This window comes from Ruditapes philippinarum, unplaced genomic scaffold, assembly GCF_026571515.1.
Source record: "Ruditapes philippinarum isolate M1 unplaced genomic scaffold, ASM2657151v2 ctg432_1_1_1_1, whole genome shotgun sequence".
Taxonomy (NCBI): Eukaryota; Metazoa; Mollusca; class Bivalvia; order Venerida; family Veneridae; genus Ruditapes; species Ruditapes philippinarum.
In genome coordinates, this window is record NW_026865099.1 from 485,053 (window position 1) to 501,686 (window position 16,634).

Here is a 16,634-nt window from a genome sequence, read left to right on the forward strand (position 1 = left end):
GCACGCGTAAATTGACCGCTCGTAATGGTTTATCCCAATGAATTAGACAATATTTAGTTTATCCCAATTAAACGAACTTTTAATAAGCAAATGACCGACAATAGATAATCAAATTTGAGCATAAACATATTATACATGTTTATGTCATTAAAGACATCAGACCCATTTCAAAATCTTACCAAAATAAAAATAAAATAAAAACACACATGTGTGACATCGCTTCATTATATAAAAGGCGGCTATTGAAGTTTTTGTAGTCGCACAGCACTATCCAAATCATCTAAAAACTTTAAAATATATACATTTTCCAAAACTTACTTTTTTCTAGTTTCTAAAAGTAAAAAACAAACGGATGGATTTAAAAAACTCAGATGTTTTATTACAAGTCAATGCAACACAAATACGTTTTGTTCCATGTGAAACAGTTCCCTTTTAGATTTACCTTTACTATTTTTAGATGAAACGTGTTTACTCATCGTTTAAGTTTAGCCAGGTTCCACGATATCAAATAAAGGTAAACTACATACAGTTGCACAGTCCATTAATTGTATACGGAGATAAGAAAACACTGTCTGTCCATTTGAGGAAATGTAAATAAAAACTGTATTGCAACAAAGCAAAAAATTTTGAATTGGTTCTGAAGTGTAAAGTTGATGAATGTGAATGTTCTTTTACTGACGACGACTCGCAAAGTCAATCGTGTCATTCCGCAGTAAATCATGCGTCTTAATCTAAGTTCTGAAAGACTAGGCTGCTATGCAGTCGAATAAACGTTTCTACGTTATTGAGAAGTAATATGTTTCATGTCATAAAGTCCTAATTTTTCAACATTTTATTATTGCATAGAAAATCTTGAAAACATGATTTAAAATATGTTTCACTATATTAAAGAGAATTGCAAATAATTCGTTCAATTACTACAATTCTTTTGTCCCCTCGATAAAGTACAATTAACATTTCTTCCGCCATTAGAAGACGCAAATAAAGAAATAATATACTAAAATATAAAAAAACAAGATCAACAAGGACGTTTGGCATTCAAAGAACGTACCCCAAACACAGTACCACCCCAAACACAGAACCACCGGTAAGGAGCCTAGCAGGACACCAAACGGAAAAAAGCATAAAAACTATAACAAGGCCATCATTTTTCAAAAGTTATATGAAACCCGGCAAATGTTGGTATTTAATTTGTTATCTGGTAAATAAAAGGTTAATAATATGCATCTTATGATTTGTAAAAACAACCTGTGTTGGCTTTGTTCTAATAATTAAAAATGGTTTTTCCCCATTTTTTATCATAAGGAATGCAAAAATATCAGTCATGTTATCCTTATAACGGAAATTTAATTTCAATCAATGTTTGTATAGCATTAACTTCCGTACATGTACTCCGTTTGTATAACTTTTTCTTCCGAAAAGGGGATATTCAAGTTATTTCTATAAATGCAGGATTAACATTATCGAGTGGTATTAGAATAAACAATACAGGAGTGCCGGTAGCAACCAGTGAAATGTCATAACTTTCATATCACATGTGTATTTATAAAAAGCTTGAATTTTCCGTTTATTATATACTTTTATTTCTTTTTTGTTGACTTTGCAGCTCTTAATACTTCCTTTGGTTCTTGTTGATCATTATCTCTTATTTTCCATAAATACAGGATTGTTTTTTTCATCGAGTGGTATGTAGTAGCCACCAGTGAAATATAATAAATTTCATTTCACATGATGAAAATAAATCTTGAACAAAAATCATTAACTTTCCGTTTATTATATACTTATTTTCTTTTTGTTGACAATTTTAATACTTCCTCTTGTTCATGTTGATTATTAATTCTAATACTGTAAGCGATAAGTATTTGAAAGTATTTATTTCTAAACTCCAAATGCATTTTTAAAATCCAAATTTATCAGAAGGTTGGAACAATATATTGCGGCAAATTGTCTTTATGCGAAACGCACATGAAAACAATTCATGATATCTTATCTACATTAAATCTTGAGAACTGGATTAAATCTACAAAATTTATGCTATATCTCATGGCAATATATCATTGTTAATTCTTTTGATGCCTGTGTTAATATTTTAAATAATAAGTGATGTATCTAACGAATAAAGTTTATGAGGTTTATGTTATTAAACAATAAATCAAACCAGACTTGGTGGTGTAATATCCCACGTGCTTCTTCTTTTGCAATGTTTTTTAAGATAACTTATATTTGATTTTATTTACATATTTTAGAATGTTCAGTTATGCAATTCTAATGTTTGTCAACATTATTGTCCTAATAATAAAAGCATGGGTTGATTGCAATATGTAAGCCTGGTGCGTGCTGTAGATTAAATGGTAAACAATTTAACGTTATAAATAAATTTTATCAAAACGAAGCCCACGGTTTGTTTTATTTCATTTCTTTTTCGCCGTTGTAAAACTTCACATTTGCTTAACATTATATCGACAAAAAAGTAATAGTACAAAGTAAAGTTATGTTCTTTTTTTTCATTTCTTCTTCTTGTCTTCTTCCTCTTTTTTGTTGTTGTAGTTGTTGTTTAAAAAAATGTTATGTTACATCGTTTTTTATCCTCACTATGATTGATAATTGAACTTCTGCCTGAAATGTTTAAAAAAAATACATTTAATTTAAAAAAAAATAGTACCAAAGTAGAAAAACGCGAATGCATGTTTTGATACGTTAAAGATATTCTATATTCATAAAAATTGTTAAAGGATACCTGTCACAAAGTTTCATTAAAAAAAAGACTAAAAGCTGGAGGAGTGCTGTTTAGATTAATTATATCTTGAGATTCTTCCCGAAACAAAAAAAGAAAAACAAAAAGATTTAAAAATGTCGAAGCACAAATTTAAAATATCTTTTTTTCTTTCTTAATAGATGAAATTTTTGGAGAAAAAAAATCAGTTGCAATGTAACTATTATTTGCGTTACTTGATAAAAAATTTAATCTATTTTTAAGTAACTGGAAAGTTTAAAACACAACAACAGTCTATAGAGGGTTTTCCGATTACGTGTTCTCACATGTGACCACAATTTATTCAAACATATTGGACAGAAGCTGTGATATAAAATAGACACATGATTGGATGCCGATAGCACTGAAGCAAAGTCGTTGTTAATAGTCAATCGTTGAGCATTGCCTAGGCATTCTTTTTGCTCTATGGGAATACACGTTAGGATAACACACTCTTGACATGAATTTGGTCAGTTCTTCTTTAAAAAAGGTACATGGCATTTTATTATATTCAATATTGATAAACGTTTTTTTTTCAGGAATATTGTTATTTTTGTTTGTAACATTATTGCAAGATATTTTTGGCAAGTTTCAGCTAAAGTTCTTTTGGTTTTCAGTTATAAAACCATCAAAAGAAATATACGTTTGAATTTACCTTCTTCTAAAGAGCATTTCATAGCCAGTTTGGTCTATTTCTTTTTATATATATTTTGCTTTAGTTTAACATATTTTTGTTTTCAATATTTGCAAGTTTTCATTTTGTCTTTTTTCTAAATCATTCCATTGTGTTGTTTATTTTCTAGATTTTGAAATGGGAAATTTTTATATTATAATAACTATTTTTAAATGTAATATTCATATTTGCATTAAAATGAAAAAGCTAACAATTACCCATGTTTCGAATTGTTTCCAAATTGTTGGTATCTTATATTCACCAGTTTATACATTTCTTAAATGGACAAATAAATCTAAATTAATAAATTCATTTTTTGTGTGTGGATAAATGTTTTAAAATAGTTCACAAATACGATCAGTATTTTTTTTAAAGAAAAACTTGTTTATACTGCTGGTATTTTTATTATTATTCTATTATATTTTAAATATTTAAAAGAAATATCCATCCATAATGAAAGGTTTTTTTTCTTTTCAATGTTTGTGAAGGTTTATTTCTTTTTCAATGAGCATGTGAATGCAATGTTGTTTTAATATGTAAATTGAATAACTTCATTTGATAATAAGTGTTTAGTTTCGTATGAACTTTTCTTTTACCTATAAATCTACATTATTATTCACTCTTTTAATTGCTGATTAATTATTCAATATTTTAATTGCTGATTTATGATTCACTATTTTACTTTCTGATTTGATTGTTATATTGAAAACGATTTTACATTGAATCAAAAAGTAAATACCTAATGTGTTACAATATAAAAAAGTCGGATATTTTAAAAAGATATAGAATTCCTATTTTTTAATTTCACGCCTCTTTGTGTTTAATTAATAATATTGCTATGACAATGTATATAAACGTTTTTAATTTCTCCATTTGTTCCTAACATTATTGAATTACAGGCAGGTGTGAGGATTCATTTAATTACGGGAACAACTTTGTAAATCAAATATCAACTAAAATTACTGAAATAGCATAATATAAACTACCAAAATCTTACTTTAATACCGACTGTGAACCTTCATTTTATAGAACATGTCTATGTTCACAAGAAATAATACACAATAATGCACAAGAAATAATACACAATAATGCACAAGAAATAATACACAATAATGCACAAGAAATAATACACAATAATGCACAAAAAATTATACACAATAATGCACAAGAAATAATACACAATAATGCACAAGAAATAATACACAATAATGCACAAAAAATTAACACAATAATGCACAAGAAATAATACACAATAATGCACAATAAATAATGCAATAATGCACAAGAAATAATACACAATAATGCACAACAAAATATAATACAATAATGCACAAGAAATAATACACAATAATGCACTAGAAATAATACACAATAATGCACTAGAAATAATAAACAATAATGCACAAGACATAATACACAATAATGCACAAGAAAAAATACAATAATGCACTAGAAATAATACACAATAATGCACAAGAAATAATATACAATAATGTACAACAACATAATACAATAATGCAGTTTATTATATCAACTATGCCTTTCCCCTATTGATTATTTAGTATATTCACTGTATTTTTTTTCTAAAATTAGACTAAAGCATAGATCTGAATATAAGCATTGTATTTTGGGGTTTTTTTTCTTTCTTTCCAGAAATAGATTTTTTTGTAATACAAGAAAGGGTCGCATGGATATGCTTTCAAGTAACATATTGATATTATTCTAAAGAAAATATATTTCAGTTTTTCTTTAAACAGTACCTTTCTAATGATAAAGTAAAGAAACCGAAGAAATTTGCGTATTCAGAAGCAGTTGTAAAGGCGTGTTATAGATATTTTACATCGCTAGCGTCTCAGTCAATATTTGTAGGACATATTGCATTCATATTTAGCTGCTAAAAAGTTCATATCTATTTAAAACGGAAAATCATTAGTTCATACATTGTCTTACATTTTTATATATTACACTTTTTTTTCTTGTATCAATATCATCAAAAATAATGAAATGGCTTTTCTGGCGATTTTATTTATAGATTTTATAAAATTTTATTTCATCTAATTTGTTCGATAAACAATGTCTTGGTTTCAAGGTATAAAGTCAAATACTATTTATTTATTTATTTATTTATTTATTTATTTATTTATTTGACTACTTTCTTCGTAATTCACCCCATACACAAAATTGAAGCTTTAAGGTATGTAAGGTCAAAAAAGAGAAAAGGTATATAATAATTAGAAAATTCAAGTTTTTTCTATAAATACCGCCACTCATGAAATATTAATTTTCATACCATAAAATGAAAATAAATCCTATATTTATAGGCTAAACTTGAATATATCTATTTTTATTGACAATATTCATAATAACTCCTAAATATACGAGTATATTTTACCATTATGTCTTAATGATATCTTGCAAAAATTATCTCCTATCAAAAGCAGAGACAGCTACATTAAGAAGCAGCTACATTAAGGTACCCCGGGGCAGGGACAATTTTGATTCAAGAAGAATGATTTCAATAATGTTAGTTAACGAGACAATGTTTCATGTCACATATCTTAGCTTTAGACTTTTGGCTTTCGAAGAAGAAGATTTTGAAAGATTTACTGTATTGGAAAGCAAATGTTACAATTATCTAGAACATGCCTTCACGCTAAAATTACTCTGAAAAGTCAAACTATATTTAAAACTCGTACTCGTTATTATTTGTTATCTAATGTTATTAAAATAATGACTCTTTTATTATTTAATATGGTGTTGGAATAACTGTATAATGTACATCTTCACAGAAATATATTAAAATCGTTATTATCTGTAGGGCATTATTTTCCGTGGTTGTCCTGTATAGATAACATCCAACATGCGCTGTTAGATTTTCTTTATATTGCCTTATTTACATTTTACTTGTTTGCAAAACTTGACAATTTGTGAATTAAAAGAAAATAAAAAAAGACAAACAAAATGTCCTATTTGACAAAACCACAAAATTCTTTTCTCTCAAAATTTAGTAAATTCGTTCTTAAAAATGTTGTGTATATCTATCTGATACCATAAACAAAATGTATGTGTTAATACCATCGCTTTTTTCGTCAAACAATTCAAAATATATAAAGCAAAATGCAATTGTCTTTTTTTTTCTTTATCATATATTTTGTAGCCATTTCTTTGTAATTTGTTTTCATGTATTGTTTTGATTCTTTTGAAAGCGGACACATGTTTCGCAGAAAGTGTGAGCTTATTAATAAATACTTTGTGGAGAATCTGAAATAGTTAATCAGCAACAAAGTTTTATTTCTGAGAAACTATCGGCGAATATGTAAGTGCTTAAATAATATATAACTCCACGTTCATACTTATTTAGATCTAAGTCCCTAGAGAAATCAAATCCATGACTGAACAGCATTTGCAATACATTATTATAATTTTTCGATAAAGTTTTCTGAAAGGATTTTGTCCTTCAAGTCAAGTTATGCATATGTTAAGAGATTTGCTCTCTTAATGCAAAACCTGAAATTATGTTCAATACTGAAGAGTAAGAATTTATTGTTTGAGAACCTATGTTATGAATACTATATGCATGTTACAATTTTCAATCAAATTGAAATTCCGCTTTTTTTGTTACAAACAATTGATTTGAAATTATTTCTAAAATGTTGTTATGATTTTACGTTTGTAATTATTTTTATACAATACAATTTTAGCCTTATTATGTATGCTTGACGAGTAGAGTTGTAATGAAAGAAATATACAAATGTATTTCAAAAATAAAGCTGGTTTTTGTATAATTAAAATACACTGCTTATGATAAAGATACATTAAGATACAATTACTGTAACCTTGTATGTGAATTTCCACAGCAATTTGCTTAAATAAAGGAAATCTTACAATAAACTCGATGCAAAAACAATCGTTCCTATGAATGATTAAGTTGAAACTTTTTTGACAAGTAAATTCTTATTGAAATAAGGAAGATAATGTTTCTTTTTGTCAAGTTCTTGGGTGAAGCAGTGAATATTCGTAAGTGATATGAATGGTCGGTATCAACGGAAGTTAATTTGTGCTGGTCATTACATTACTGTGTTATAAATATGGCTACAAGCTATCTAATTGCCCTAATGAGCCAATCACGTTTCCGGATAAGATGTGAGCTAGATTAGTAAGCTGATAAGTGTCATGTTAGGAATACAACCCTGTTCATAATAATTATATTTTAAAGTTATTAGAAAATGAAATTAGATATCGTACCTTTGAAAATCTCACGTCTTAAAGCACATTGTGCCTAGGAAATAAATACATTTTTATTTTCTTTAGAAAGGGTTAACATGAATTATAGGTTTAATTTTTATTGATAATTTTAGAGCATGTTAGATATGTGTTTACCTGAAGAAAGACGCACTGAATCTAAAAATAGTTGTCCTAAAAGTAGCAAAATGTAAGAAAATTAGTATTTTGACTTCAATGCCTAATATTAAATTACTGTAATTTCACGAATTATTAATAGTAAAATTAGAAAAGGATGGTACAGATAATTGGCCATTGAGTAACTTTCTGGAATATTTAAAACATAACGAGATAAAAAGATGCCTGGGACAAAATGGACGTAAAATAGCAAATTAACAAAAGAAAATCTTAGGATTCAATTATGTAAATAACTGGAAATTTAAAACAAAACAATACCAATAGGCTATGAGCCTGTTCAAAACAAACACATTTTTCTTTATATTTGGTGTCTTAGATAATTGCATTAATCGTGATGTGCTTTTTACTGACAGTAATAATTACATTGTTTGCAGTTGTGTTGTTTTGTTAACTTTATTATGAAGGATAAAAGATACAATTTCGATGATTTACGCATTGAAAATGAGTGTTTTTCACCGACCGGATTTTAATTTTTGTATAGCATTTGGCATTTCAGGATTTAGAAGTTGAACATTGAGATCTGGTAAATTCTAAATTCTAACACTCCTCGTGATTTTGTCACTGTATATAAGAAGAAAAAACACTGGTTAGGGACTACTTGTATATGCGGCTGTTATGTTTTCTCCCTCGATTATATAGCTATCAAAGCCTTTTAAAGCAACAATTACAAAGCATTTTATTGATAGTGTCAGTTTTTATAATGTTTTCTTTTCATACAATACCGAAATAATATCTCACATACACTAACGCCACAAACCCATATCAGTTAATAATGATTTTGACAATACGGCGCCAATCCGTAAGCAGCGTAATGACGTCATCCTGAGTACACAACTCATTCATAAACGCTAGAAAGCCGTCATGTCAAACATACAAGAATAATTAAACAAATACTGATGTAAACACAATACAATTCAGTCGGAGACGTAGGTTTTTTTTGTTGAAAACTTGATAAAATAACATTTTTTTATTATTTCTTTTGTAACAATTTCTGTATCTTAGCAACAGTTAGGGAGGAAAATAGAACAGTTGTTCTGATGCGAAAAAATAACAACTCAGACCTACGGCCTTCCTGGTCAATTCCTTCGCATCAAAACTCCAAACCGGTGTTAAATAGCCGATAAACCCTGCTATACCGACATTATTTCTTAATTCATGAATGTTGTAAGATAAAGCAACTGTTTAACCATAAGACGTATTGTAAGCTACGGGTTAATGATTTCTAAGTGTCCTACGTGTTGTAAGATCGAGACCGCGTATCTCCAATGTTTTTTTTTCTTAATTAAAACTATTTTCAACATTATTGAAACTATGATTGCTTGTTGTGGTGTTCGTTTTGATTTAATATGTTTATCAATTATATTTGGTAAAGTCAAAACTCTTTTTAAATAACATGCTTTTAGAATTAATATTCATAATTCATTCCGATTAAAATTAGAAAATGTCATTTCATTGGCGTAAAACACAATACAAATCGAAACAATGTTTCTAAGTTGACTCGTGTGTAGACAATATCAGAAGCACTTGGCCATTTCTGTGAAAATATACTGCAAAAATTAAGAAAAAGAGTAGGCGTTAAAACAATGGCAAAAGTAGGGATCGAACTACAGACAGGGAATAAATTAGACAATCACTCTACCGTCTGTGCTATCGCTGATTTGACAAGGTATATGTGAATTTCAAAACATTAGTTATATATTCCATATTAACTCTCGTAAACTACACGGACGGAACCGAAGTTGGATCGGATATTTAAATGAGTGCTATAATGTATTCAAAATTGACAGGTCAAATAAAATCAGACTATAACATGAATAAATATATGAAAAAGTATTTAACTATATTCCGTAGTGTGACATGGACATTCATAGGTACTTTAAAATCAACAAGCTTTAAGTCCAGGCAACTTTGACCTTGACCTTTGACCGACCAAAATCCTTAGGGTTCACCAAACTCCTCACGTAACCTGAGTACTGTAGATCCTTAATGTTCCAAAAGGGAAATATTCCTCGGGTCAAATGTCTTGGTAGAGCTCTACCACATGTTGCATCATTCAAAATATTAAAGATTTGTGCTTATATATTCAAGAGGTTTTTTTTCCTTTATGCACATATTGAAAACCATTGGCCTAAAAACAATTATTTAGACAATACGGAGATCCCGAGTCACGTGAAACGACCCATTTTGATCCCAGACGCATGTTAAACAACCAAGTGACAAGAAAAATTTAAACAACTTTTGAATGAGGCAACCTAAGGATAATTTCTATTTGGTTGAAATTTAATCACAAGAATCAGAGGATATAATGCTCAACGAAAATGTTGACGGCGCACGACACCTGACGCAAGACAAATGACAACGGACGACAGATGGAGGGGACGCTATAGCTAACCTGGATGACAATGTGCTCAGATGTGCTAAATATCAATAGAACATTAAAGATCCCATTTACCATTAAAGATCCTGTAACACAATTTTTTCATGGTTTTATTGCGACGGACGCGCCCTCAGGCGCGTTCAGAGCTATGTCATCTACACATGGGATTTCGACGGCTACAATCGCGCAGGTGTCCTCAACCGAATAACAGCCCAAGAAATAGTACATGAATTTGATCCTATGAAACTCCCATACTTTGTCGGGATATCTTAAAAACTTTCATATTTAGCCTTTTAAATTTTGAATTAAGTTATCCAAGTTAAAATATGAACGTATTTGATTGATAAAAACGTTGTAGCCCCCGTAGTATTTTTGCGCAATATGCAAATAACTGCTGAAACGATTTACCGCTGTCGAAAAAGTAGGACAGCAAGTTATGCTATATAATTAAGGAGTAAGCTCAATAATTCATAAAAACTATTAGTAGGAAATAAATATTTCTCCATTAAACATTTTTTATTAACAGATCAAAAGTTTTTCGTGACTCTAGAATAACTCGCGCATTAATAAAAGAAGAACTATTTCCGTGACTCATACCGCGGATTTAGCTGCATGAATATGCAGCAGTTATTAATAAATTAGACTACAGTACAATGGTTAGTATTATAAATATCTATTTTTGAAAATGCATGGGATCAACACTTTACCACCATGTAGTCTTTCATGGTAATCTTTCTTGAAGGAAGTTATAATATCAGTTCTTCTTCCGATTCTTGTGTTTTCTTTACATAATTTTCTAGGTCACGATATGTGAGATTATAATAGCCAACACTATTCTAAAAATAGATTCACCTGTGCTGACTTTCGGACATGCGATTAGGGTGTACACATTTATACATGTAATAAACCAGCGTACACTTACTTTGTTTACATGCAATACTTTAAGAAATTCTATTGTAAGAAGTAAACAAGTTGAAAATGGAATTTAGTGTGAAATTGAAAGGGACAACTAAACACTGTAGTGCTTAAGTGACATTTAAATTAAAATAAAAACTTTGTACTCTGGACCTCGTAAATGAAAAATAATTAAATTCTAAAAAAATACACCATTAATTGCTGATGATTTTAACCAAAAATATCTTTAATGAGACATATCCAAGAGAAATAAAAATACAAATGACTTATATTTTATTGTCTATATGCCCACTGTGATATAACACGAAGCAATTCACATTAACATTCTCACATGTATTATGTATTATGTTTGAAGTTTATATATTTTAGAAATATTTCGTTGATAGTTTTTTTTTCTCTTGTATGGAACAAATTTTCTCTGTTATACCTTTTGTGTGTTTTTGTTTTCTCAAAAAAGCCTTAATGTCTCTCCGGTTGCATGTCCGTCGCATTCAGTGCTGCAGCACTTTGATTTCATAAATATGATGCTCAAATTAAGATGTTCAATATTGTAAGTTCCAATAACAATTATTTATAAAGATATTACCCAAAATAACATTTCATGTTAATAAAGAGAGGTAATTAGAAATTTTTATTTTATGCTTTTCAGTGGATTACTGATTTATCCGTTAAAATTATATTTGGTAATTTCACAGTGAAAATTATCAAAATATAATTTCACTTTTTTCAATGACGAAACTACTTTTTTAAGATTTTCCCCATGTGGTACCTCAATTTCATTTTTGCTGACAATTCTGACAATGTCAGGCTGTTTAAAGAAAAAGGAAAGCTGAAATTGATAAATACCTTAAACGTCAAAAGTAATAAAAAGAAGAAGACTTACTTCTATTCATTCAAATTCCAATCACCATATTTCGTCTCTAATTTTTTTGTTTCATTTTTACAGTCTGAAAAATACATTCCTTCCACATGCAAACTGCTCTTGATGACATTTGGGCATATTAAAGTATCCTACGAGTAATAACTGCCGTATGCTTTATGAATAATTGAAAAGCAATGACAGCTACAGCTCGTAGAACAAGTAAACCAACCCAGCGTTCCGAGCAAGTGCCAAGTCTTCCATTTTCATAGCTGCTTTTTTCATGTTTTCACATCTGTCAACACTTAATTTTTGTCTGTTTCAATCCTCAAATATGTTTTCTTTCTTTTAAAAAGGTGTATGACTAACAATTCCAAATGATATCCCTCTGAATCAAACACAAATTATTTTCCTCCCGTGAAATACACAACTTTAAACAATGGCTGCCGCTTACATTTAACAAAGCCAGGTCTAATATAAATTCGCAGTAGGTAACAGAAATATGGATGGATGGTTGGAATTTTCTCCTACACGAATTGTTTGTTTTTATTATTAAAACAAGCGATCATTCATATTTTTTAAAAAAAATAAATAATATCACTGTCATTTAATGTTGATTGTCGGACTTATTTTTCAGCTCAAGACTTCTTGTTTTTAATGAGAAATTCGCACGAAATGGGGCTCTCAATGGGGAAACAGATTTTAATATTTATGTTAATATTATGGAAATTTCGTTTAAACTTGTTTTTTAGCATAAAATAAAAAGAAAATTTGTTTGTTTGTTGTGTAAGATGTAATTTTATTTCATCTCGTGAACTTTAAAAACAGTATTCTCACTCGTGGCTACGCCACTCGTGAGAATACTGTTTTTAAAGCCCACTCGATGAAATAAAATTTCATCTTACACACAAACAAACAAATATCCTCTATATTTTCTATAAATTTTAAGTCAATTTTTCCAATAAGAAATGAATGCATGTAATTTATTGATTAAATATAATGTGCACAAATATTTGCAGTACATATTTTACATGTTCTTCGATGTTTGAAAATTGTTTTATTTCCATAATTATACACATATATAATTTTTTGCAAGTGTGTTACACACTGTAACAATATCAATCACAAATCATACAGGATCTTTAAACGTAGCAGGGGTGATTCATTAAATGTCCTTTTTTTTAATAACTTTTAAAGTATGTCATTGTGATAGAATAATTAACCTTTGCCTCTCATGGAAATGTCCAATCAAATTGAAATTACAACAACGTTTAATTCAGTGATTATAACTGTTGTTTATCTTCTAAGAATTGATTTGAAACTTTTATATGTATGTTGTTGTTGTTGTTATTGTTGTTAATTCTAATGATGACGATGGTAATGCAATGACAGGATAAGTGTTAAGTTTATTTAGAATCTTCTAATAAAATTTTCTTTATCGAATTTTTATTTACGTCTGTAAAAAACTGATTGCTTTCAAATACTTTTTATTTATATGTTTCAGGTTTTTCTCAAACAGACGGCTATGGACATATTTAACATTTCCTACGTTTTTCTGCTACTTTGTTTATCCATGACATTTGTTTCATCAAACATTCTTGAGAGTGATACATTTCCTGATAATGAAAGACAAGATGACGAATTTGTTTCCTATTCTAACCAAGATGGACAATATGATAATGATGTATCACTGGATGAATTATTCCAACACCGAGTAGACGATGAAACTCAACTTTGCCCCAAGCAGTTTATGTTGCTATTTTTGATAACAAAGGACGCCCGATATTTGAAAGACTGTGCGCAAGCTATAGGTATAGATAAAAATAGAACTGTCAACAATGGAGCAAAGCCTTTGGTCGCGTCGTATTCGGGGAACATTCTAAAACGAATTTTGGATAACATGGATGCTGGAACAGCAAAGATTGATTTCATGGAAGATACTAAAGGGAATACAGATAAAAGAGCTAGGCTTTCTATAAATGGAGCTTTAAGCTCTTTGGTTGAAATGTTACGTCATGAGTCGAGACGGCATAGAAGACCACAGTATGCGTTTCATAGAGAAATGTTGCATATGGGATAAGAGAGATGAATCTACTTACGTTGCAAAATTTAAGCGACATGAAAAATTGTTAGATCATCGAAAGAAAAAGCGTTTCTTAAAGTAGAAACAACCCTATTGAATAAACAAGAAAAGAAAGACATTCCCTAAAACGTAACGAGCAAATAAGTTGTGAATTACATAAATATGACATGGAGCACAATTTGACAGTTTGAAAATAAAAACAAACCCTAATCAGTTTATTGATTTTATAATGAAAATATGTGTAATTCGTACTTTGCATTTAACCTTTAACTTCTTTTGATTTCATTTGTTGACAGAATTAAACGTTTCAATTATTTAAATCATTAAATCTTATTGCAAAATGTATGTGATGTTATTATTGGTACTGATTTTATTTACGTACGGTATTTCTAATTTTCTCAAGACATATAATTAATAGCGTAAATAGAATACGCGTACCTTTATTATAAGATTTCTGCAACTCATCAGTGTTTTTCGATTATTTGTTTTGACCTGGCGCTTATATATAGCTTAATGTAAAACGAGTATTCTTCACAACAATTTCAATTTTTGAAAAAAAGTTTTGAAATATAAAACACTTGAACAATAGTGTTGATTTTTGTTTTTCAAATATGTATCAGATTTCACTTGCTTTCTTATCATTTTTTATCCCGTTTATTGATATGGTAACGAAAACGTCCTATTGATAATGTACAGATATCGATGAAGATCCATTTTTCGGGCGCTGTGTTATAGTGTCACGTTTTATCTCATAAAAATATTCTAATATAAATGATAATAGTTGAAAAAGTTTGTCCAACATAATTTTTATTTTTGTAAGTAACATTAGATAAGCGGTAGTCTGTTTCGTGATTGATTAAAAAAACATTGGAATTATCTTCTTGCGTTAAGATACATAATAATGATGTGTATACTTCATCCAAGAGTGAAATCCGAATATACGTAAAGGGAAATAAATACTCCAATGCTACTGTAATAATATAAAACTATAATACAATGTAAGTGAATTCAATTTTACGACAAAGAATATTTCTGAGCAATATGTTCTATAGTTAAACACTTCAAAATAAATATATGATGAAACTGAATAGTATACGCCTGCATTCTCGTCATAAGTAACTGTTCAATTTAGCCTTACTATATATGCTTGAATAGTATTGCAGTATAAGAATGATACAGACTATTTCAATATTAAAATTCAAATTAAAACAGAAAAACTGCTCTAATCAACGATACATTTACTGAAATGTTGTATATGATGTCCATGAAAAAATAATAAGGATGCATTTCAAAAGAAATTATTGCAACAAATCGTTTCATTAAATGATTTGAGATGAAATAAAGAACGTACGATTTCTCAGAAAAAATAACAACATTGAAATGACTCTTTATCATAAGTTCTCTTATACGTGATATTCAATTTGTAGAGATGCATAAGATATATTCTGTCTAGTTTCTATAAGAAGGATTTGAATATTCGTATGTGATATTAATGGTCGGTAAGACAGATGAGTTTCCTATGCTGATTGTCATATTAACGTGTTGTCTAATGTCCTAATTATCTAGTTATGTCGATAGAAGGGATACACGCAAAATAAGTTAGGTACAAAAAGCAATGTAGATGAAATACATAAAAATACGATTTCCAATTACAAATTATCAAATTATACGTTTATTTATTGTTGTATCGAAAACGTATTTTTAAAACAAATAAACAAAGGACCAAAAGGTTAGCATTATTTCAAAATATGACTTTATATTGACTGTTATGATTATAATTATGCTTAAAAATAGCGTAAATGGGGGTGCAAGTCATTGCCAATGATAACAGTATAACTGTATCATTTCGTCGACGGTTGTTTTTGTTTGCTCTAAGAGGAACGGAGGATACACTATCGACATAATTAACAAATGGAAAAATGAAGTATTTTATTTTTTCACCGTCATGATATGAATAATTGAATATCTTTTGACATTTTTAGAAAGGGTTAAGAGGCTTTTGTTTTTCTTCAATTGCGGTTGATGGATCTTCATGTCAAAAGAAAGTCATTAACTTTGAAATTTCAACGCAAGAGTTATTGGGAAGTATTTCTTCATTTGTTAATTATGTCGATAGTGCATCCTTCGTTCCTCTTAAAGTAAACGAAAACAACGCATCGACGAAATAATACAGTTATACTGCTATCATTGGCAATGACGTGCAATATCCCGATTTACGCTATTTTAAGTATAATTTTAATAATAAAAGTCAATATAAAGTCATATTTTGAAATAATACTTACGTTTATGTACATGGTCTTTTGTTTATTTATTTTAAAAATACGTTTTCAATATTAAAATAAATAAACGTATAATTTGATAACTTGTTATTGGAAATGCTGCATAGTTTCAGATCGAATTCTTAAGTCTTTCACCTACATGGCTTTTGTACCTTAATTATTTCGCGTGTATCTCTTCTATCGACATAACTAGATAATAAGGACATTAAACAACACGTTAATAAGACGATCAGCATAGAAAACTCATCTGTCTTGCCGACCATTACATACGGATATT

At 29.0% G+C, this 16,634-nt stretch overlaps 1 protein-coding gene across 1 annotated transcript; it reads left to right on the forward strand.

Moving 5' to 3' along the window:
• The first annotated feature begins 3,086 nt into the window (after positions 1–3,086).
• Positions 3,087–14,423, forward strand: LOC132727806 (uncharacterized). The gene is made up of 2 exons (XM_060713396.1): positions 3,087–3,242; positions 13,500–14,423. Exons 1-2 carry the CDS (start codon positions 3,213–3,215, stop codon positions 14,073–14,075), a joined length of 606 nt encoding a protein of 201 aa, XP_060569379.1. The 5' UTR covers positions 3,087–3,212; the 3' UTR covers positions 14,076–14,423.
• The last annotated feature ends 2,211 nt before the right edge of the window (positions 14,424–16,634 follow it).

Coding starts and splice junctions, on each gene's coding strand:
- LOC132727806 (XM_060713396.1), top strand. CDS start 3,213: ATGAATTTGGTCAGTTCTTCTTTAAAAAAG. Junction 3,243..13,499: donor TCAGTTCTTCTTTAAAAAAG/GTACATGGCATT, acceptor TATATGTTTCAG/GTTTTTCTCAAACAGACGGC.